We start from the raw sequence: 25435 nt of genomic DNA on the forward strand, positions 1-25435 counted from the left end.
TGTCCTCTGCCCACTTTTTGATGGGGTTGTTTATTTTTTCTTGTAAATTTGTTTGAGTTCATTGTAGATTCTGGATATTAGCCCTTTGTCAGATGAGTAGGTTGCAAAAATTTTCTCCCATTCTGTAGGTTGCCTGTTCATTCTGATGATAGTTTCTTTTGCTGTGCAGAAGCTCTTTAGTTTAATGAGATCCCATTTGTCAATTTTGGCTTTTGTTGCCATTGCTTTTGGTGTTTTAGACATGAAGTCCTTGCCCACGCCTATGTCCTGAATGGTATTGCCTAGGTTTTCTTGTAGGATTTTAATGGTTTTAGGTCTAACATATAAGTCTTTAATCCATCTTGAATTAATTTTTGTATAAGGTGTAAGGAAGGGATCCAGTTGCAGCTTTCTACATATGGCTAGCCAGTTTTCCCAGCACCATTTATTAAATAGGGAATCCTTTCCCCATTTCTTGTTTTTGTCAGGTTTGTCAAAGATCAGATAGTTGTAGCTATGCGGCATCATTTCTGAGGGCTCTGTTCTGTTCCATTGATCTATGTCTCTGTTGTGGTACCAGTACCATGCTGTTTTGGTTACTGTAGCCTTGTAGTATAGTTTAAAGTCAGGTAGCGTGATGCCTCCAGCTTTGTTCTTTTGGCTTAGGATTGACTTGGCGATGCGGGCTCTTTTTTGGTTCCATATGAACTTTAAAGTAGTTTTTTCCAATTCTGTGAAGAAAGTCATTGGTAGCTTGATGGGGATGTCATTGAATCTATAAATTCCCTTGGGCAGTATGGCCATTTTCACGATATTGATTCTTCCAACCCATGAGCATGGAATGTTCTTCCATTTGTTTGTATCCTCTTTTATTTCATTGAGCAGTGGTTTGTAGTTCTCCTTGAAGAGGTCCTTCACATCCCTTGTAAGTTGGATTCCTAGGTATTTTATTCTCTTTGAAGCAATTGTGAATGGGAGTTCACTCATGATTTGGCTCTCTGTTTGTCTGTTATTGGTGTACAAGAATGCTTGTGATTTTTGTACATTAATTTTGTATCCTGAGACTTTGCTGAAGTTGCTAATCAGCTTAAGGAGATTTTGGGCTGAGACAATGGGGTTTTCTAGATATACAATCATGTCATCTGCAAACAGGGACAATTTGACTTCCTCTTTTCCTAATTGAATACCTTTTATTTCCTTCTCCTGCCTGATTGCTCTGGCCAGAACTTCCAACACTATGTTGAATAGGAGTGGTGAGAGAGGGCATCCCTGTCTTGTGCCAGTTTTCAGAGGGAATGCTTCCAGTTTTTGCCCATTCAGTATGATATTGGCTGTGGGTTTGTCGTAGATAGCTCTTATTATTTTGAGATACGTCCCATCAATACCTAATTTATTGAGAGTTTTTAGCATGAAGGGCTGTTGAATTTTGTCAAAGGCCTTTTCTGCATCTATTGAGATAATCATGTGGTTTTTGTCTTTGGTTCTGTTTATATGCTGGATTACATTTATTGATTTGCGTATGTTGAACCAGCCTTGCATCCCAGGGATGAAGCCCACTTGATCATGGTGGATAAGCTTTTTGATGTGCTGCTGGATTCGGTTTGCCAGTATTTTATTGAGGATTTTTGCATCAATGTACCAATTTTCTTTTCATGTGTTCTTGTCCTGACCGAAAGGCTTTGCTATTCCTGATGAGGTTCTCAATAAAAGCTGACTTTTCCCCAACTATATATCACCTGTGAGCAAACCACACAAACCAAGAGACATAGAATGTGAGGCTTATTCTTCTCTCAGTTCATGTCACAGCACAGGGTTTTGCACATTTAAAATGTTCAATGCTTGTTGACTTGATCAGTCCTGCCAGCAGCATCAGCTGTTTCCTGCATACATAAATATTTTAAAATATTTTTTGAACCTTTCACATAATGCTGTAAATTTGATGGGAAAAGCAAAGCTTTTGTTTCTTCTCTTCACAGGACAGAAGAAAGGCAGTTCTGGATTGGATTTAATAAAAGAAACCCACTGAATGCTGGCTCATGGGAGTGGTCTGATAGAACACCTGTAAGTCTTTTCAAACTGGAGAAAAGGGATGGATTCAAAACAAGTGGGCCTGGAACCACTTGGTAAACCAACCAAGAGAACCTAGAAATGATGGCCAGAGCCCCCATGACAAAACTGCACCAGACCTTGGTACCAGGAGAATTATTTGGCAAGGTCCTGGGAAATCTTTGCTAGCCACATTGTTCTGAGGCCATTGTACAATTTCAGCCTGAAAAAGTATCAAAAACCTCCAAAATGTCTCCCCAAACCATCCTGAAAAAGAATAAAAAACCTCCAAAAAGTCCTCCCAAACCATCTCCCATATGAAGAGTCTCTCTGGCAGAGAAGCAGCTATTCTTTAAAATAACACAAGACTCCCTTTACCCTATACCTCCCTATCCTACATAGCACCTGATTGTCTGAGTATGGGAACCTTGTCCATGTCATAATGAAATGAAGATTATTTTGGAGAATGATTTTTCATTTATCTCACTCTGAAAGGACAGTAATGCAAGTTTTAGAATTATCACCTTCTAGAGCAAGTTGTTCCAGAAGGAAAAAAAAAGTCTTGCCTTTCATTTATTCCCATACTTGCAAACCTCTATGAAGGACACAGAGAACTCACTATTGCATTTTTTTTCAGTTGCAATGGGTAATTCTCACATTTTTCTCAAAATGACAGGGAAAAAACTGAAGTAGTATCCTAGATTGAAGTGGGATCCATCCTACGGCACATGAAAAATCACATTATTCACTTTCACCTGTGAAATGGGGCGACTCCTAAGTGCCTGCAGTGAGAATTTAATGCAACTGCTGTTTATTGAGTCCTTATACTGTTCTAAGCGCTGAGCTGAATGCACTCCTACATGATCTCATTTCATCCTTACCATAACTCAGTGCCATGGGTATTAGAATGATTAAGTGGTTTGCCTAAAATAATATATAGGAGAGCCAGGATTTGCACACAGGTTGTCTGACTCCAAAGTCACAATGTTATAATATCTCATGGTTGGCAAAATGTCAGTAGCCAAACTTTGAAGTAGTAAAGAACAATAAAGAAAGCCCCGTACCAAGATGGTGTTCAAATTTGTGTCAAGGAAGAGGTTTATAGAAGAGAGTAGGAAGAGATTTTAAAAGTCATTCAGCCCCACCAATCTATTTTGCCGATAAAGAAACCAAGGCTCAGAAAACAGAAAAGGCACAGCAGGGTCAACTTGCCCTATAAATGGCAGCCACTACATGGGACAACTGGGTGGTTCAAGTCAATATAGCACTTGAAAATGTGATACACAGAGGTTGAGAACACTTTCTTTTGTTTTAGTATAACAAATTCATTAGTAATAGGAGAGGAACAGATAATCTGGGTCAGAATAAATTAGATAAGGCCACGAAGCAGTAGCCGAGCTTCTCACCAAAATCTGCTGGACAAAATGAATTCAAATCACACCATTTTCTGAACCTGAGGCTATATATATTTAAGATAGATGAATTATTACATGACAGGGTACATGTTTGAGGAGGAATATAAAGGATTTTAAAACATCCTTTTTTTCCCCAAATTTTTACCCCAATTTTACTTGTGGTCCATCCATTCTTCTGTGAGGTAGTCATTACATAATTGAGAAGGTTGATTCTTTAATACCCCTGTAATGTGAATTATATGAGTTATGTGGTCACTCATGGAAAGCGACCTGATATATTCCTGATTAAAGCTAGCTATGGCTTAGAATTTAGTTATTAGAGACAAAAAACTTAGCATATGTTCAAAGTAATCAAAATCAAAGTTAATACCAAGATCTGGCACACCCCTGAGTCCCTAAGTTTACCCAGGATTCCAAGGCTAGAAAATTTTCCCAGTTAGAAAAATGTGCAAATTCAGACCAAAGCTTGCATTTGATTTGTTCCTTCTGGAGAAAGGAATAACGTACCTTTTTTTTTTTTTTTTTTTTTGAGACGGAGTCTCACTCTGTCTCCCAGGCTGGAGTGCAGTGGTGTGATCTTGGCTCACTGCAAGCTCCACTTCCTGAGTTCACGCCATTCTCCCGAGTAGCTGGGACTACAGGCGCCCGCCACCACGCCCAGCTAATTTTTTGGTTTTGTATTTTTAGTAGAGATGGGGTTTCACCATGTTAGCCAGGATGGTCTCAATCTCCTAAGCTTGTTATCCGCCCACCTCGACCTCCCAAAGTGCAGGGATTACAGGCGTAAGCCACTGTGCCTGGCCTTTTTTTTTTTTTTTTTTTTTAAAGCATCTTTAAGAAAAAAATGCTAAATATTGATTAGCTTGTTCTTCACAAATGTGAAACAACCTTCAACTAGAATGACATCCAGACATTTCTGAAGCTTCCTGGAGAAGCCTATAATACTTATGTACAGAGATGCCCTTTTTGATCTTTTGAAACTTTGTGGGGGTATCATCATTAAGGAATAATGAACTTCATCTGCTGCAGGTTGTCTCTTCGTTTTTAGACAATAATTATTTTGGAGAAGATGCAAGAAACTGTGCTGTTTATAAGGCAAACAAAACATTGCTGCCCTTACACTGTGGTTCCAAACGTGAATGGATATGCAAAATCCCAAGAGGTAAAAATAGTAATAAGATCTTTGCTATATGTTTGATTTCTAATAATCTCTAGTACTTTCCCAATTTAAACACCCCAAACCACAGTATCAGCAATCTGCATGATAAACCAAATTACACTATTTTAGCAAAAAATGTTTCTATAGGAAATGAGAAAAGGTGACACCAATGCAGGATGCCAAGTTAGTTCATTGGGAACTAAGGTAACCAGCTAATATTGCAGAATATTTATAGTGCAAGTATAGTCTAGGAAAAATGTCACTTTGACATTACAGAGCAAATGGAATTACTTGTATGAGTAATTGGAATGAGTAATTGGAATGAGTAAGTGGAAGCACCTAGGACAGTGTGTGGCACACAGTGGCCTCAGCAAGTGCTCATGTCCTTCCTTCTTTAATCAGAAGCCTCTCTGGAGCTTCCTCTTCAAGTGTGAGAACTCACCACATATTCCAAACAGCACAATGTACCTGTTTTAAAGTGATGTTTTAAAAGATGAAGCACAAAATAGTGTGTTTAGAGCTGAAGTAATTCACAGACAATGCACTTGAGAAGCAAGATCAGTCAAAGTGATTTGCTTTCACTTTGCAGATGTGAAACCCAAGATTCCATTCTGGTACCAGTACGGTAAGAACGACTCTGGCAGCTCTTGAATTTCTAATTATTAATGTATACCATATAAGTGCTACTATATACCATTAATGTGTTGTTACATTTCTCAAATCGAGCCTCTCTTTTCTTGTGTCAACCTAGAGCTAATTTGTTCAAATTAATAATTAATAAATGTAGCCATTTAATATGATTAAGGACTAGTATCGTCAGTCATTTTCATGACATGCGATTTTAGAATATGTATCTATCCCCAACCTTTTAATACTAGTGAAGGTATCTTGTAAGAGATAGACCAAAGAAAAAAAGCAAGTTATATATCTATTTATGTGCATATGTGTCTGTGTGTGCGTTCAAATTCATGTGTGTGTGTGTGTTGTGTGTGTGTACAATTATTTTTAATGCTGAGTGACCAAATCACAAATTTGGGGTCAATCCTAGCATACCTATTTATCATTTCAGCATGATTTTCACTGTTTCTTTTTCTTTCAGATGTACCCTGGCTCTTTTACCAGGATGCAGAATACCTTTTTCATACCTTTGCCTCAGAATGGTTGAACTTTGAGTTTGTCTGTAGCTGGCTGCACAGTGATCTTCTCACAATTCATTCTGCACATGAGCAAGAATTCATCCACAGCAAAATAAAAGCGGTACTTGAACATAACTCACCACGAAAAATTCAGAGTTTAACTCCTTCTTTTGCCCTTGGGAAGGAGGGAGGGATAGTTTTTTCAATTTGACTTCGGATATTTATTTAAACTTCAGTAAAAGCCATAGATTTCAGTAAAGCCATAGATTTTTGAGAATTGTTTTTTTTTCTATTATAGAGATTAAGAGAAAATAATGGAGATACAGGTTTACTGTATTGCTCAGTCATTTCCCTTCTCTTCATTCTTTGTTAGCAACAATGGTGAGCACGTCGAGATTGTTTCATGAGGTTCATTCGATCATTTAATCACTGGTAGAACTGGGGTTTTACCAGTGATTAAAACAGACCCAAATTCCCATCTTCATGGAGTTTATATTCTCTTCTGGGAAGAAAGACCATAATCAATACGAGTAAATAGAATTATATAATATATTAGAAAAAATAAGTGGATAAACGCCACAAAGGAAAATTAAGCTCAAATGAGGGATAAGGAATACCTGGGGGGTGCCTGGCAGTTTTAAGGTTTCAAATCTTATAAGAGTACATTATTTTTAAGTTTGTAAAGACTAATATACAGAAAATAGTAAGGAATAGTTTTCTATTTCAACTTAAGGTAGAGAAAGGCTACTTAATTCCTTGCAGAACTAAGCTAGTAAGAAAGAAACATGCAAGACCTATTAAATAATAAAATAAACTGGCAAAGAATAGTGTACTTTTCAGTGTGTTCCTTCAATAAGCATTCATTATCAAGTATGTGCCAAGCACTGGGATATTTGTCAAAGATGCAAAAATATATGAGATACAGTCTCTGTTTTTAAAAAGGCTGGATATATATACTTTAAAACATCGTGTTGTATACAATAAATACATACAGTTTTATTTGTCAATTTTTAAAACATAAATTAAATTTAAAAAATAAAGAAGCTGGAAGTGATATGATGTAGTAAATAGAAAGGGCACAGAAAGTACAAATTACAATGGGGGCATGAAGGCGGGAAATCCTCACTCTAAACTTTCCCTTGGAAGCTTTGAAAGCAAGGAAAAGCCATTTTCTTTTCCTGTAATTTAATCATATTTCATGATCTTCAGGAATCCTTTCTAGCTCTATCATCTTTTTATATCTTTGTAAGTTGACTATAAAATGAAGCCCTGTATTAAAAGCATCCTAGCCTTGAGAACGAAATGTCTTTCCTCACAGTTCATGGGGATTTACTGTCTCTGTATCCTGTCTGTTGCACATACAGCCCATGAGGTACAAGCAGGTCAGGACTGCTGCTACATTCTGATGGAGAAGCCGAGGAAAAGAGAAGTTAGATGACAATCACGTGCCGAGAAAAAGAGAAGTTAGATGACAATCACGTGGTCCCACAGACACTCAGTGGCAGAACAACCACTAGATGTGGAATGTTCCCCATCATAAATTTGTACACTATTTTGTCACCCTTCCACTCTTACAAATGGAACACTCAAGCCAAAACCATAATGTTCAATATGAGCATGTTCAATTCTATACCATGATGTCGGAAAATACACATTTCTTTAGCCAGACACCATACTCCTCACCTCAGAGGGCAATAACAAGAAACCAGATGAATGGCTGAAAACTAATCCATAGGCATGCAAAGTATACAACCAAAAAAGAGCTGATATTTGGCCATACTTACCATAACCGTTTCAGGTACTATGATAAGTACTAAAATGTAATCTTCCCAAGAACCCTTTTTGGGAAGTCTATTATTAGTACATTTTTACAAATGAGGAGGCTAAGACTTCAAAGTGGTTAAGCAACTTGGTTACACAGCAGCTAAGTGGTGGAATTTGGAAAGAAACCCAGGCCATCTTACTTATCTAGTCATTTAAAAACCCTACACGGTGCTGCCTGTGACAGTGGAACAGCAGTGTCAGGGCATGTAAGAGCACAATGTCTTCATTACATCAAAATGCTAGTTCCAAAATCCTCCCCAAAACATGGCTGCCAGCTTTATCTCAGACATGAACAATGAAGGGCTTCTTTGATCTTTCCAACAGAGCTTAGCTCTGCTGGGAACTTCTGTAGATCTTCTGTCTTCACCTTTCCTCTTAATTCATCTCCTAATCTTTGGAAGTTGGGAAGCCAGTGGGGATGGCAGAGTTAATGCCTCCCATAGAAGGGAAGGGCGAAATCCCACAGGCTGAGCAGTTTGAGTCATCATAGCCACTGCCATGATCTAGTTGAGGATTCTGATCTCAAATCAGACAAACTTTATGGTGACTTATATGGCAAAATTGTCACCTGGCCTATGACCATGTTGATGTAGAATGCCCCATCAGTTTCATGGGTAAGGTGCTGACTAATCTCCCCACTGTGCTACAAAAGAAAATTATGGGAAGGTGTGGGATTTGAATACTGAGAACAGGGCCAGGGGACTGTCCTAGTCTTTTCAGGCTGCTGTAACAAAACACTATAGACTACACAGCTTACAAACAACAGAAAATTATTGCTCACAGTTCTGGAGGCTGGAAACTCAAGATCTAGGCATTGGCAGATTTGATGTCTGGTGAATGCCCACTTCCTGGTTCATATGTATCCTTACATAGTGGAAGGGGCAAAGGAGCTCTCCAAGGTCCCCTTTTAAGGACGCTAATCCCATTCATGAGACACCCTCACCCCCCTCTTGACCTTATCACCTGCCACCTGCCTTTTAATATATCACCTTGAGAGTTAGGATTTCAACAATGTAAATTTCAGGGGGACACAAACATTTAGTCTATAGCAGGGTCCAAGGGGAAAGGATATCAAATTAGAAAGAAGAGAGCTGTTACTTTCCAAGAAATTCTTATTTCTGCATAATTTGTGCCTACCTTGGGCACTTATTGTTGGTGGTGGTGATAGTGATGTTCACATTTTGTAAGAAAGAAACCCCATACCTAAGAACATCCTACTGGAATGGGTCAATCCAGAAGTTACCTCATTCCAAGATGAGGAGCAAGATGTGTAGAGGTCATTCCACTCACTTCTGTCTCACATTTATCTTATAAATGTAGGAAGAGTACAAATAAGTAATTAAACATTTTTGAAATTACGTATGTGCTTTGTGTAGCTCCCCTAAGAAGAGCAGTCATTAGAATTGTTGAAAACAAAAATAACATTTAGTTGCAGTGTCAAAAAAATTAATTATGAACAAGCAAGCTAGATACAGTTTTAAAAATCTGAAGCAAATAAAAATTTTAATAAAATGTTCCCATCTTGGAAAAAGAATGTCAATATTTTCTCTCCCACTCTTTGAGTAACAGAAGACCATAAAGCATGATCAGAGTGAATTTATTTTTTGAGCCATCTTGACAATCACATTAATGCTGAAAAAAAAGCTGCAAGCACTTTAGGAGTTGTTTGACACAAACTGCTAGCTAATTAGTCCACTTGTCTGACATTTTTACACTGTTATGCAGTATTGTCATTTTGAAATGGCAATTTACCATTATTATTAAATTTTTATTTCTAAATGCTTCTTAAAATACATATCAAATCTATTAGTCCTCCTCCAAAATATCATTTTGTCATTCTTGATGGGAACATTTTAAAAGATGACAGGTTGTTCTTCCTGATATTGCTTTATGGATTAATGTATTGACTGTCACTGTGGGAATTTGTTTGTTTGTTTTTGGTAAATGCTGTTTCCATATGATGCTAACTATAATGGCTGTTTGTATATACCAAAACATAGTTGGTATTATAAAATGCATGTTCATATGACATTTTTTATGCCCTGAGCTTACTTCTCTATCCCATTTCTTTATGCAAACACATATTAATAAGTCTTCTATTGTTGTGGGCTTCCTAAGCTAAAATTTCCAACATCCATTTTCACATTGGATGTTCCATTCTGGGTATCTTCTAGCATCTCCTATGAAGTTCAGTTCTGTGCCATATCACAACAGGTTGTGATGTGCCATGTGGAGGTTACCATGCCATAATTGAGGTGGTAATAAATATGCCACTTAGGATGCAGCAATTATAATTTCTCTTTAGAGGTCCTTAATTGGGGCATTGAACAATCCAGGCCATGATTTCCAGTCCTGTGGCACATGAAACCTCTTTAGATTGAATGAAATTGTTGTAGTTCCCCCACTGAGTTCACAGCCAGTCTCAGTGGACCCATTCCAAAGTCTGACAATGGGAATCTGAATTCAGCCTGTAAGAACATGTCCACGAAACAACACCTCAGGGATCCAAAATTACAGTTGTTCCATCTTGCATTATTCTCAAATTGCCGATAAGACAAACAGCTATGCTGTTTATAGAATAAAAGTACCTGTTTATAAATTAGATTGTTAGAGGGCTATTGGGTTCTGTTGTGTGGAGAGCTGAAATTCCTATGGAAAAATAATGTATCTTAAAATTTCTTCCGAAGTCTTTATAGAAGAAATGAGAGTACAAATTTAAATATATAGTGCCTTCAAATTAACAGGATTTTAGCACATAAAAATTAAGTTACAGTTCAACACACAACACACACACACACCCCCATTAAGTATACTGATTTACAGGTCTTAGAAAAACCCTTACTGCCTCTTCCTCTTTTATAGTTAAAGAGAGACTTTCAATTTCCTGGGTCGTAAGTCAGTACATCTGCCCTAACGTGTGTGTGTGTGTGTGTGTGCACGTGCATGCACATGGTGCTTTAATTTTATACTTTATTGTACTTAGATCCAAGTGATTAATAGTGGTGTAAAATTCATCAAATGTAAAAGGATAATTTTATTTTTGTTGTTGTTGTTCAAGTCTTTTATTTCCTTACTAATTTTTACTACCTTTATTCTGAACACTACAACATTACTAATACAATCTTAGATTAAGTGGGGTTTTTTATTGGTGATAACTGTATCACTCTGTTAACATAGAATTTATAATCTACTAAAATTTCCATTTTTTGTTATACAGTTTAATTTTATATTAAAAAGTACATATTTTGAAATGTGTCCATGTTGACACATATAAATCTGGTTCCTTTTTTAATTATTATACTTTAAGTTCTGGGGTACATGTGCAGAACGTGCAGGTTTGTTACATAGGTATACATGTGACATGGTGGTTTGCTGCACCCATCAACCTGTCATCTACATTAGGTATTTCTCCTAATGCTCTCCCTCCCCAAGCCCCCCACCCCCCAACAGGCCTCAGTGTGTGATGTTCCCCTCCCTGTGTCCATGTGTTCTCATTGTTCAACTCCCCCACTTATGACTGAGAACATGGGGTGTTTGGTTTTCTGTTCATGTGTTAGTTTGCTGAGAATGATGGTTTCCAGCTTCGTCCATGTCCCTGCAAAGGACATGAACTCATCAAAAGGATAATTTTCTAGCTGTCAAACACTGGGCATTCTGTAGTATTCTTTTGTCCTATACTGTGTCTATTTGAATGGGAAGGAAAGCTTATACTGCTTAAAGCTTAACAATCAGACTAATACCTAAAATCAGTATCTTTATACTAATGATGCCTTGATATCTTGAATTGATTTTCAAATACATGTGACATATGCAATGAATTATAAATCACCAAGAGGGTAAATCACTGAGAGGATAAGCCAATAATTTTTTGTCAGAAAATGAATTCATTTTCTAATATTACTTTTTAAAACCTTCTTAGAGAGTTAGAAACATTACTTTTCAGGTTGTATGAAACTAAAATTATTTTCCATGTTTCATTCCAGTTTTTCTTCATAATGAGGAGGGAATATTTTAGAATAATGAAGTTTCAGGTTTTCTCAAGACGCTAGACCTTAGTATACTCTTCCTTAGATAATTGGGTAAAATACTGAAGAATAGAAAGCTATTAGCAGCAACCCCATTACTCTTAATAATGAAAAAGGAAAACAAGTAGAATAAATGCTGACTTTTTTTTCTTTCTTTTAATAGCTATCAAAGTATGGTGCAAGTTGGTGGATTGGACTTCAAGAAGAAAGAGCCAATTATGAATTTCGGTATGAACCTAGATTCATTTGCATTTAATTTTGTTTGACAGGTTTTATTTGCAGAATGATTAGATTCGATTTTAGTGATCAATTTGTTGAATACCCTTCAAACATTATCTTCAACTTATAAATTTTCACTTCTCTAACCAAAGACATGAGTGTTTTTTAAAGAATACACTTATGAAACCATCCTGACGATCTAGCCATAAACATATCCATCACTTCCAAAAGCTTTCTTTCCTGCTCTATTCATTTATTTATTTATTCACTAATTCATTCATTTTTGTGATGAGAACACTTAACATAAAATCTACCCTCTCAGCTGGGCGCGGTGGTTCATGCCTGTAATCCCAGTACTTTGGGAGGCCGAGGAGGGCGGATCGCCTTAGGTCAGGAGTTCGAGACCAGCCTGGCCAACATGGAGAAACCCTGTCTCTACTAAAAATACAAAAATTAGCTGGGCATGGTGGTGCGCACCTGTAGACCCAGCTACTTGGGGCGGGGGCTAAGGCAGGAGAATCGCTTGAACCCGAGAGGCAGAGGCTGCAGTGAACCAAGATCGTGCCACTGCACTCAGCCTAGGTGACAGGGCAAGACTCCATCTCAAAAAAAATCTACCCCCTTAGAAAAATTTTAAGTATATGATAAAATATTGTTAAATATAGGCACTATGCTACATATAAGTATTTTTTAAATTTAATAGAATATTATATCTTCAATCCCTACCTTAGAACTCTAAGAATGATGTTGGAGACTGGACATGCAGAATGAGAGAAGACCTTAACATTTTTAATGTTCCCACAGCTGGAGAGATGGAACACCAGTGATATACCAGAACTGGGACACAGGAAGGGAAAGAACTGTGAATAATCAGAGCCAGAGATGTGGCTTTATTTCTTCTATAACAGGTTACTTTACTTACCCATTTTTGGGTTCATAATACAAACTAATAATTTTCAGGAGGCTTAAAGTCTTTTCCTTGCATCATTTCCATGAGAAGTTTCTGTTTATTTCTCTTTTCAGTTGATATGTTCAGTTTTGTCTGCCATAAGGCTTAAGGATGGCCATTTTTTCTGTTCAATCCATGTATTTATGTTCTCAGAAATAATTTACATCTGAATAAGTCCTTCCTCATAAATCAAAACAGCACCAGAAATGGGCCCAATGAAACTGCTAAAAAAAATGCCTGACAAATGCTTTTCTCTATGATATTTCAATGGAAGCACTTTAAAAAAAATCTATTCCTATATCCAATTTATAATGGGCCAGAACTTTAACCTCTGTGAAATTTACTTCCATTTTCCTATTTAATAAATGTTTTGATTCAAGTCAGTATTCTTTTTTCTTTTAATACCTGTCATCAATTGCTGCTTCCTTTAGAATGGCAACTGTTTGCAAGTTGGATTTAGAAACACATTTAGGTTGAAGATTGGTTTTTTAAATTCTCTTCATCAGTGCAATGTAGTTAGGTTGATTGTCCACTCATTCCCCTTCTCTCTAACCAATAAAAGATAACGATACCCGTTACTCTAACAGATTCATAACTAACCTGTGCCCCAGGCCAGGAGAGGGATAAACTTGGAAAATAATTTTGGGTGTGAGGGCCTCTGCAGAGAGTTAGGAAAGGAAAATCCGTGTGGTTAATCAGCTTGCTTTTACCAGCAGGTGTCACAACAGCCTACAGAAAGGACTGTTTTGAGAGTCTGGGAGAATAGCAGCTAATCTGCATTGAAAATAGCATTCCAGCCCCTCCTTCAAAATGCCAACATCTTTTGGGTTCATATTCCTGATCTAGAAAACTGAGCCTGCCCTTGCAATTGGCATGCATTCTGCCCTGTTCTGGAATTTATGACTTGGATGCCAATAAAATGCATTCTATAATCCTTATTCTGAAAATATAGCTCTTCTAAATTTAAAAAAAAAAAGCAGTTCGTTTGTCGGAGGCTAAGGATTTGAGGATATGTCTTACTGAAGACACATCTATATGTGAGTCTGTTTTATTTAAGGGTCAGTATTAAGAAATGCTATTTTCTTGGAAGTTCTTGAGTTAATTTTTCTAAATTATTATATTTTCTAAAGAATTATAAAGTAAAAATTATCTACTGTTTTAGAATCTTTTTCCTCTCTGTACATTGAAGTTGAAGGTTTTAAAATGAAATCGTTACCCTACAAAGTATTCTTTTGCTACACAAGTCAAATATTCGTAAGATTTTAATCCGTTCTGTTTCAAATTGCAGTATTTATTTAGATTTTTTTTAAATTGCAAAATTTCTACATTCTTAAATTAAAATTACTGATTTGGCCCCTTGCCCACAGTTAGCTGTTGTTCCTAGAGAAATCTATGATCAGCAGTTTAGTTCAGTTTCTAGATTTTAAAAAATAAATTATGAAAAACCATAGCAGTCATAAAAATAGTGATCAACAGAGAATGCCTTCAAAGAATCGCCATTGTTCCTAAGCCATTTCTAACCCATTTTCTCCTCCAGGACTCTGGGGTAGTGAAGAGTGTTCAGTTTCTATGCCTAGTATCTGTAAGCGAAAAAAGGTTTGGCTCATAGAGAAAAAGAAAGATACACCAAAACAACAAGGAACGTGTCCCAAAGGATGGCTATATTTTAACTCTAAGGTAAGCTTGTTTTTCAGAAGTTGCCTTTGTTTCTCTTTTGTAGACACTAATTTTGGAAAGTTTTCAAAAAGTGGAAGTGGCTTTTAAAAGCTGTGAGCTGTCCATAGGACCTGGAATTTTTTTGTCACAATTTTCAAGAAATTTGAGTTTTCCATTTAGTAACAAATCTTTTGGAACAAAAGATTTTTGTCAAAAACAGCCTGGACACTGCCCCTCATTTCTATACTCAGTTTTACTATTGACATAGTCATTTATTGTGCAGTATGAATGTTTCATTAGGTGTGACATATGTATGTATGCATGTATGTGTGCATATGCATGTGTGTGTGTGCTCATGTGTGTGCGTGTGCGCGCACAGTGTATGTATGTGCCTGCATGCCTGTGTGTCTAGGTTCTGCTCCCAAATAAGCTGTAAATTTCAGAGGACTCAGATTCCATCTCCTACTCTTGTGTTTTCCCTGCCTGGAGCCAGCATAGAGCTCTGTCTACTAGTGAATTGAGGGACTAATAGCTTAGCTTGGTCAATGTCGTCTTGAGCCTCATAAAGCTGGTGCTTCCATGCAGATTTGAATTAAGAAAAAAATGGCCAGTGGGGATATTTTAAACCAGATTTATTATTTCTGATGCTGCCTTCAATTAAGGCCTAGACTTTCCCTCCACTCTTCATATTTTATAATAAAATAACTTTATAGGCCTTAGGTGGAAGTAATTAAAATACATCCCAAATTATAATTGTTTAACTCTTAGAAAATTAAAAAACCCAAATTGTGCCATCATTTCATATGCTAATATGAAATTCCTCTTCAATTGTGGACAGCCAATTTTTAATCTAAGTGTTCAGTTATATTGGCAGGGCTTTCTCTCCTTTGTGATCTTCCTCCCATTGTTAATTTGAGAAATGAGGCCACTTGGATTTTTCACACATTCATTGAGTACCCACTAGATATTTGGCACTGACTTTTAAATTTTTTTTAATATCTGGTGAATACACACAATATAGAATTTACCATTCTAACCATTTTTGTTTACTGTTTACTAGTGTTAAGTATTACATATTCACTGTCATTCAACAAATCTCCAGACCTTTTCCATCTTGCAAAACTGAAACTCTACCCATTAAATGACTCCCTGTTCTTCCTACCCTGAGCCCCTTGGCAACTACTGTTCTACTTTCTGTGTCTTTGAATTTGCCTACTTTAGATACCTCATGTAAGTGGAATCAGACAGTATTTGCCTTTTTGTGACTGGCTTATTTCACTTAGCATAATGTCCTCAAGGTTCATCCACACTGGCATGTGACAGGACTTCCTTTTGACGGTTGGACAATATTCCATTGTATGAATATACTACATTTTGTTTATCCATTCATCCATTGGTGGACATTTGAGTTACTTCCCCTCTTAGCTAATTGATTTTATGTGTATTTCTTATATCACTGAATTTTAAAAATATATATAATTACTATCCTCCTTTTACATATGAAAAGACAGATGCTAACAAAATTGTGTGACTTTTCTGAAACTTCACAGTGAATAAGCATTAGGCCAAGACGCACTTTTTCTGACCCTGAGTCTGGTGGTCTTGCCCCTTTCCTATGCCTGCCACTTCACATTGGCACTTAAGGACTGCCACTCCAGAAATGCAAATTAAAACAACAATGAGTGATTTGCCACTGCACAGCTACTAGAATGGCCCAAATCCAGAGCACTGACAACACTACATGCTGGCAAGGAAGCCGAACAACAGGAGCTCTCATTGACTCCTGGTGGGAATGCAGAATGGTACGGCCACTGTGGAAGACAGTTAGGCAGTTTCTTACAAAACTAAACATACTTTTACCATTTGATCCAGCAATCACACTCTTTGGTATTTACCCAAAGGAGTTGAAAACTTATGTACACATAAAAACCTGTCCATGGATATTTGTGACATCTTTATTCTTAATTGCCAAAACTTGGAAGCAATCAAGATGTCCCTAGTAGGTGAATAAATAAACTGGTACAACCACACAATGGAATATTACTCAGTGCTAAAAAGAAATTAGCTATCAAGCCTTTAAAACACATGGAGGAAACTTAAATCCTTATTTCTAAGTGAAAGAAGCCAATCTGAAAAGCCTACATTACTGTATGATTCCAACTGTATGACATTCTGGAAAAGACAAAACTGGAGAGACAGTAAAAAGATCAGTGGTTGCCAGGTGTTGCAGGGAGGGAAGGATGAAGTTGTGGAAGATTCTTAGGGCAGTGAAAATTCTCTGTATGATACCACAATGGTGGAGGCATGTCATTAGACATTTGTACAAATTCATAGAATGTACAACACAAAGAGTGAACCATAATGTAAACTATGGACTTTGGGTGGTTATGATGTGTTAATGCAGGTTCATTGATTGTAACAGATGTACCTTTCTGGGAAGATGGGGCATATTGATAATGGGGGAGGCTGTGTATGTGTGGATCAGGTGGGAAATCTCTGTAACTTCTTTTATTTTTTTATTTTTTTTATTTTTTTTGAGCTGGACTCTCAGTCTGTCACCCAGGCTGGAGTGCAGTGGCATGATCTCCCCTCACTGCAACCTTCATCTCCCGGGTTCAAGTGATTCTCCTGCCTCAGCCTCCCAAGTAGCTGGGGTTACAGGTGCCTGCCACCACACCCCACTAATTTTCGTATTTTTAGTACAAACGGGGTTTCAGTACAAACGGGGTTTAGTACAAACGGGGTTTAGTACAAACGGGGTTTCACCATGCCAGGCTGGTCTCGAACTCCTGACCTCAGGTGATCCGCCCGCCTCCCAAAGTTGTACCTTCCTCTTAACTTTGCTGTGAACCTAAAACTGCTCTTTAAAAAATGAAGTCTTTAACAATATTTTTTTAAAAAAAAAAAGAGTTGCCGTGTCAGCTTAGCCCCATGACACAATGAGCTCAGTGGCACTGTGAGATATTTTCCAGAATAGTGTAATTGTACTCTAAAACTTCACTATAGTAATGAGGTACACTATTTTTTAATCATTGATACTTTCTGTATACTTCCTGTTTTCTCAAACTATAAAATCTTTCTACCAGGTATAAATTATTTTCACATTTCAGTATGAGAAACTTGTAGCTAATATTCAATAAGACACTCAGTATTACTAAGTCTTTTATTAAAACCTTTGGCAATTAGTTTTTTCAAGCATCTTTATGGTCATAAATAATGTAACATAACATTTGCCATTTTAACCATTATTGAGTATACAATTCAATGGCATTAATTACATGCACAATGTTATACAACCATCATCTCTATTTCCAAAACATTCTCACTATCCCAAACAGAAACTCTATAACCATTAAGCACTAACTTCCTGTTCTCCATCCCCTGGTAACCTCTAATCTATTCTCTATCTCTATGAATGTGCCTATTCTAGGTATTTCATATTAGCGAACTCATACAATATTTGTCCTTGTGTCTGGCCTATTCACATGATGTTTTCAAGGTTCATTTGTGTTTTAGCATATATCAAAATTTCATTCCTTCTTGTGGCTGAATAATATTCCTGTGTGGCACGGGCTTGTGTGTGTGTGTGTGTGTGTGTGTGTGTGTGTGTGTGTGTGTGTGAATATTGCACATTTTGTTTATTCATTCATCTGTTGATGGGCACTTGAGTTGTTTTCACCTTTTGGCTATTGTGAATAATGCTTCAATGAACATTGGTGTGTAAGTCTCTGTTTGAGTCCCTATTTTCAATTCTTTTGAATGTATACCTACGAATAGAATTGCTGGGTCATACGGTAACTCAGTAGTTAGCTTTTTGAGGAACTGACAAATGTTCTTCCACAGCGACCAAACCTTTTTACCATCCTGCTAGCCGTGTGTGAGGGTTTCAATTTCTCCACATCTTTGCCAACTGTGGCTATTATATAGCCATCCTAGAGCACGTTAGGTATTATTTCATTGTGATTTTGATTTGCATTTCTCTGTTATCTGATGAAGTTGAGCATCTTTTCATGTGCTTGTTAGCCATTTGTTTATCTTCTTTGGAAAAATGTCTATTAAAGTCCTTTGTCCATTTTTAAATTGGATCATTTGCCTTTTTATTGTTGAGTCATAGAAATTCCTTATATATTCTAAATATTAAACCCCATCCAATATATGATTTATAAATATTTTCCATCATTCTGTAGGTTGTCTTTTAACTTTCTTGATAATGTCCTTCGATGCACAAAAGTTTTTAATTTTGATGAAGCCCAATTGTCTACTTTTTGTTTTGTCACTTGTGCTTTTGGTATCATACTTAAGAATTCACTGCCAAATCCAAGGTAAAGAAGATTTGCTCCTGTGTGTTTGTCTAAGAGCTTTATGGTTTTAGCATTTATATTTAGGTTGTTGGTCCATTTTGAATTCACTCCAGTATGTGACAATTAGTTTTTCACAACTGTTAGAACAAATGTATCCTGGCATGGTCTCTAGGGAACAGGCATAAAGGAATGCCTAGCTAATCTCCAAATCACATTTCTGGTACAGATAGTGAACAACCCAAAAGCATGAACACAACTGTTCTAGTTACGAAATCATGCCTCCTTTCATGTGTAAAAGAGGATTTGTTTTATACTTTAAGTTCTGGGCTACATATGTAGAACATGCAATTTTGTTACATAGATATACACGTGCCATGGTGGTTTGCTGCACCCATCAACATGTCATCTACATTAGGTATTGCTCCTAATGTTATCCCTCTCCTAGGCCCCCACCCCTCGACAAGCCCCAGTGTGTGATGTTCCCCTCCTTATGTCCATGTGCTCTCGTTGTTCAGCTCCCACTTATGAGTGAGAACATATGGTGTTTGGTTTTCTGTTCCTGTATTAGTTAGCTGAGAATGATAGTTTCCAGCTTCATCTATGTCCCTGCAAAGGACATGAACTTATCCTTTTTTATGGCTGCATAGTATTCCACGGTGTTTATGTGCCACATTTTCTTTATCCAGTCTATCATTGATGGACATTTGGGCTGGTTCCAAGTCTTTGCTATTGTGAATAGTGCTGCAATAAACATAAGTGTGCATGTGTCTTTATAGCAGCATGATTTATAATCCTTTGGGTACATACCCAGTAATGGGATTGCCGGGTCAAGTGGTATTTTTAGTTCTAGATCCTTGAGGAATCACCACACTGTCTTTCACAAAAGTTGAACTAATTTACACTCCCACCAACAGTGTAAAAGTGTTCATATTTCTCCACATCCTCTCCAGCACCTGTTGTTTCCTGACTTTTTAATGATGGCCATTCTAACTGGTGTGACATGGTATCTCATTGTGGTTTTGATTTGCATTTCTCTAATGACAAGTGATGATGAGTATTTTTTCATGTGTCTGTTGGCTGCATAATGTCTTCTTTTGAGAAGTGTCTGTTCATCTCCTTCACCCACTTTTTGATGGAGTTGTTTGTTTTCTTCTTGTAAATTTGTTTAAGTTCTTTGTAGATTCTGGATATTAGCCCTTTGCCAGACGGATAGATTGCAAAAATTTTCTCCCATTCTGTAGGTTGCCTGTTCACTCTGATGGTAGTTTCTTTTGCTGTGCAGAAGCTCTTTAGTCTAATTATATCCCATTTGCCTATTTCGGCTTTTGTTGCCATTGCTTTTGGTGTTTTAGGCATGAAGTCTTTGCCCATACCTATGTCCTGAATGGTATTGCCCAGGTTTTCTTCTAGGATTAGAAGAGGATATTTTAAGGAAATTAATGACAAGTCAAATCCTTAGCATTTGATAAATAATTCTTAGAAACCTGGAATAGTTGTTTCTGGTTCAGCCTTTTGCTGTTATCCTTCCCCTAAACTTGATTTTTACCCACACAGTTCAGCTCCATCCCATGTGTCCTCCTGTGCACACGTAGAGAGTGTGTATCTATGGGAATGGTGGCAGTGATGGTGGAGCAGACCCAGGGCAAAAGAGCAAGTGAATGCTTCCCATGAAAGGAATAGAGAGGGGCATAAATATATGCATGAGAATGGCAGGGAGGGGAAGTGCCTTCTGAAGCTAGCCCTGGGGCATGATTAAAACACCCTCACGTAGCTCAGAGTTATAAAAAAAAATTGTTGATAACTAACAGCTAGATCAGTAGTTTTCAGCCCTGGTCAAATATTTAGAATCAGCAGGTGAGCTTTTTAAAAACATCAAGGTGCAGGAGACGTCCTGAAGATTCTGATTTAGCTGATCTGCATGGGATCCAGGCATCCATATTTTTTTAAAGCTCCCTCAGTTATTCTAATGTGTGGCCAATATTTGCCCAGAAATTCAACACTCGTAGTTCCACAACTCTTTCTTCAAGGCATTAGGATAATTTGATTACAAAGGATATCATCACAGCAGGCTTCATGAGTAGGTGGCAATTCACGTGGCACAATGTCAGAGTCACCATGCATGTCTTCCCACCCACAGTGCTTCTCCTGCACATTAATGCCTAAAATTCCACCACTGGAGTTTCTCTCCTTTGTCTCAACACTTTCCTTTATTTTTAAAAGGGAAATATTTTTGAGATTGCCTCATCTGTCATCCACACCTTGAAAGAAGTGAGTTTATCAGATTATTAGAAAAACTGCTAATAGGAGAGTTGATAGCTGAGAGGAGTGGGATGGTTTTTCCCTATTAACAAATAAAGCTACAGAAGGAAAACTGGGAGATAACAATGATGGACCTTCTTTACTTCACAATTCTGAAATGAGTTTCAATACATTATGTCCCATTAAACTTTGCTTATTGTTTGTGAATTTCCTAGGACTAATTCTTATTGGTTATTTCTAAGGAAAAAATCCCACTTTGTTAACAAATTAAACACCTTTTAGAGTTTTTAAAACTGAGATACACAGAAATTAAGCATCTTTTCTAATGTCTCATAAATAGTCTTCTCTGTGTTTGACAATGCAAAAGAGGTTTGACCAGGGGTTTACCCAGGAAGAATGAATCGTCTAAGATACCTATCCCAGCAGATCTGTGGGAGGAAGAAATTCTAAGTGTGTGTGTGTGATTAACTCTTGTGCTTCTACTTACATATTTTTATTCAAGACCTGGATTGAGTGGTAATGGCTGCTTTGCACCATCTAGTTTGGGATTAGTCAATATTTGATTTTGTGCATAACATGTTTTTTTCTTAAAAATACTCTCACCTCTTTTTGGAATTTATTCAAATTGGAGAACTTCATTCATTCATTCATTTACTATCTGGATGTCAGGAATTCAGTGGTGAGGAAAAACAGACACAGCCCCTTCTCTTTTGGCGCTTACACACTAGAGGGAGAACAAACATTAGTAAATCGATCAGGAAAATGGCTGTGTAATTTAAAACTGTGGTGTATGTAATGAAGGAAAGTTATGTGGTTCTAGAAAAGTGTATAGCCAGAGGACCTGACTGAAGTGGTCAGAAAGGCAGAGAACATTAAAAATAGGGGGAGATACATGTGCTAACGTCCTGCAGCAAGGTGGGAGTATGACATTTAAGAAACTAAAGGAAACATAGAGAACTAGAGTGGCCGAAGGTGAGACAAAAGAAGTGGAAAGAGTGATACCGTGTTGGACTTCTGGCCTCTATCCTGAGAGCAGTGGGAAACCCTTGACAGGTTTAAAACTAAAGAAGGATGTGACCGGGACCAAATTTTAAAAAGTTACTCTAGATGTAGTGCCAAGGATATATGGGAGAAGGGCAAGGGTGAGAAAAGTAAGGGCAGTTAGGAAGCTATTGCTGTAGTGCAGGCAAGAGATTAGTAGGTTGGGCTAAGATGGTGGTGGCAGAGACCATGAGGCAGTGGGAAAGGGGGATGGGTGAGGGGGCTTTTTGGGAAATGAGATGTCCAAATGGTATGGCTATTGGGGAGATGGAGTGGGAAGGTAAGGATGCCTCTGAGGCTTCAGGCTTATTATATGTGTATAAGTGCATGCTGACCGTGCCATTCACTGTGAGTAGGAACACTGGGAAAGGACCAAGTTTGGAGGGAACTGAATTTCATTTTCAAATATTGAGCTAGAAATGATTTTGAGACAAAAAAAGAATTTTATATTGAAAACCCATTTAGAATACAGTAGGACCCCATTAATTCACAGTAATAATCAGAGATGCATTAAACTTGATCACATTTTGCAAATTAGTAAGTAAACAATTTTAAATTAAGGATGCTGTACTTCATCTTGCTGCTTTGCCTTAATTATTAATGACACAATTTCGGAGTGTGTTAGTAAATGTGTTATATTTTTAGAAACAATGAAGTCGTGGTAATGGGAGGCCACACTTCCGTAGTCAAGCTAGTAAATCCTGGCTGAAGCAAACATAGAGGAAGCAAAGGAGGTGTTTTTCTGGAGAGATTTATTGAGCTAACTGAACCAATGAGGTTCATTGGTATTTATGAATGGTTCATTAGTGTAACTGTCTGAACACAAGGTGAATTCACATTAAATGATAAGACTTCCCAATAATTAATATGTGCCAGTCTTTAGAATTTGTAATTAGAGGAAAGAGGCAAAATGAAAGGAAATAGATAAAAGGATAGTTGTTATAAAATTAAACTCCTCGAAAGCCAATTCAGTTTATTTGTGAAGCAAACAAGACAAAAAGGACCAGAAGAATTGAAAATGTATTTTCTCTCTTAGTTGGCAACTCAACTTCAAGCTAGTTCAGCGTTTCCGGTTTTTATCCTAAGAGCAGTGGAAAATTCCTGAAGGGTTTAAACTAAAGGGTGACATGATCGGGACTGAGTTTTAAAAAGAATTACCTTACACTATTGACATTTGGAGTCGGATACTTCTTTCTTTTGGAAGACTGACCTGACCTGTATTTTGCAAATGGTTAGCAGCATCCTTGTCTCTACCACTAGTTGCCAACAGCAATCTCCTCCCCAATTGTAGCAATGAAAAATATCTGCAGGCATTATCAAAATATACACCAGGCCTCACCTTCAATCCTGGGAATTACATTTCAACATGAGAGTTGGAGGGAACAGACATCCAAAGTATATCAGATATCATTCCAAAATAAGGTAGGAAAGGATGCTTGTTCAAGTGTAGGTTTCCACGCTAACCTAGAATTATCCTGTAGTGGCAAGATCTTAGGATCTGACCTATCAATGACTAGGGTTGTCTGTGTTCATTGATAAGAGAATTGAATATGAGAGAAGAATCCCCAGCAAGTTCCCGATGAAACATCCTTTGCATAAAGTTTCTCCTGACCTCTCTGGAATTTTGCCTGATCCATTATAACCTTTCTCTTCTATCTTTTCCTCTCACCTGACTCCATCTAGTCCTACCAACATTCTTAAATTTCATCGAACTTTCGGGGAAAAACAAACAAACTTATCTTCAACCCTGCCTCTCGTGCCAAGTATGTATCATTCCATTTCTCATCCCATCCCATAAGAAAGAAACCTCTGTGGCAGGGCGCAGTGGCTCACACCTGTAATCCCAGCTCTTTGGGAGGCCAAGGCAGATGGATCACAAGGTCAAGAGATCAAGACCATCCTGGCCAACATGGCGAAACCCTATCTCTACTAAAAATACAAAAATTAGCCAGGCATGGTGGTGCACACCTGTAGTCCCAGTTACTCAGGAGGCTGAGGCAGGAGAATCACTTGAACCCAGGAGTCAGAGGTTGCAGTGAGCCGAGATTTCACCACTGCACTCCAGCCTGGGCAACAGAGCAAGACTGCATCTCAAAAAAAATTAAAAAAGAAAAGAAACTTCTGCCATGATGCAGACATGATTCTCTCTTGCATAACACTCAACTTTTATTGCCAAATTCCACAATCTTTTTTGTGTTCCCTCTAACATTGATGGCCAACCTCCCCCTTCATTTCTACTTCTTCCCAGGATTCTTTGGTCATACCCTTGCTTTCTGTCCCACTGGGATCATTTATTTTTCTTCTCTGGCTCTTCCCAATAGACTTAGTGACCAAATGGCTGACTCAAGTATTTAGTGAATTTAAACACCTGATGTGTTCGACTCCCCATTATTTCTCTCTCACTTAAAGTAAGGAAGTGTGTTTGTAAATAAAATTGAACTAAGCTGTTCATTGCCACCCCCAGAATGTTTTTTTTTTTTAGATTAAATGTGCCAGTGTAAACTTCGCAATCAGAGTGGCTCCCTTTTAGGAAGAATACTACTTTTCATTGTGCTGAGGGCACTGTTCTGACATTTCACATGACAAAACGCATCCCTGCTTCTGTTCCTGCCTGCTGCAAATGCAGGCAAGTCATTAACTCACCCTGAAAGCTGCTCCTCTTTGTTGTACTGTAACACCTTAGGAGGAAATGAAAGAAAAATGAGTTATTTCTGCCCAAGAAAATTATAAAGAATTTTCAAAGCTGATATTCAGTGTCTTTGGGAAATTTTTAATTCACTTAGAAAAATACAGAAATGAATGTTTTGTTTTGACATTTTTTGATAGTGCCTTTTGCTGAATATCCCCAAAGACCCAAGCAGTTGGAAGAACTGGATGCATGCTCAACATTTCTGTGCTGAAGAAGGGGGGACCCTGGTCGCCATTGAAAGTGAGGTGGAGCAAGGTAGAGTACTCAAGATCCAACCAGGCCAAGATAACCATTTTTATTCAAGTATTTATTAAAATATCCCCCCACCTATACTAACATTCCCAAATCAACATTTAAAATACTGTGTTGCTGATGATACACAAGTTTTCAGTTTGACCCATAGGTTTTATTTCATGATATCTGTAAAAGTTAGTGTACTGCATTGCTTATAAACTGCTGGGTTTTGGAGCCTTTTCTCTCACCAGTAACAGTGGAAAGAATAAGGACATATTTATGGCCTATATTTCAAAATGGCTAAAAGGTATGATCTACATGTAACTGCATGGTATGATTTTTAGATCCCTTTAGATTTACCTACATGCTTTTATTTGATATTTAAACAATTATATACTTTAGTTTAAATATAGCAGATAAATCCTCTTTTGTTTAGAAAGGTAATTAATGAACACTGGAAATTGTTTTGTTAATGATATGATGAAATCTCAGGTTATCCAGCT

The 25435-nt window shown here is 37.5% G+C and overlaps 1 protein-coding gene across 4 annotated transcripts in view; it reads left to right on the forward strand.

Moving 5' to 3' along the window:
* The window catches only part of PLA2R1 (phospholipase A2 receptor 1), a 121632-nt gene that overhangs the window by 79936 nt on the left and 16261 nt on the right, over nucleotides 1–25435 (forward strand). For all 4 annotated transcript variants that reach the window (XM_030796570.1, XM_030796571.1, XM_003266157.3 and 1 more), the window contains exons 14-21: nucleotides 1956–2040; nucleotides 4470–4602; nucleotides 5189–5224; nucleotides 5699–5856; nucleotides 11748–11812; nucleotides 12608–12711; nucleotides 14290–14429; nucleotides 24836–24953. In XM_030796570.1, coding sequence (XP_030652430.1) covers nucleotides 1956–2040; nucleotides 4470–4602; nucleotides 5189–5224; nucleotides 5699–5856; nucleotides 11748–11812; nucleotides 12608–12711; nucleotides 14290–14429; nucleotides 24836–24953 — 839 coding nt within the window. The remainder of the gene's footprint in view (nucleotides 1–1955; nucleotides 2041–4469; nucleotides 4603–5188; nucleotides 5225–5698; nucleotides 5857–11747; nucleotides 11813–12607; nucleotides 12712–14289; nucleotides 14430–24835; nucleotides 24954–25435) is intronic.

The sequence above is a fragment of the Nomascus leucogenys genome, chromosome 17 (assembly GCF_006542625.1).
Source record: "Nomascus leucogenys isolate Asia chromosome 17, Asia_NLE_v1, whole genome shotgun sequence".
Classification (NCBI taxonomy): domain Eukaryota; kingdom Metazoa; phylum Chordata; class Mammalia; order Primates; family Hylobatidae; genus Nomascus; species Nomascus leucogenys.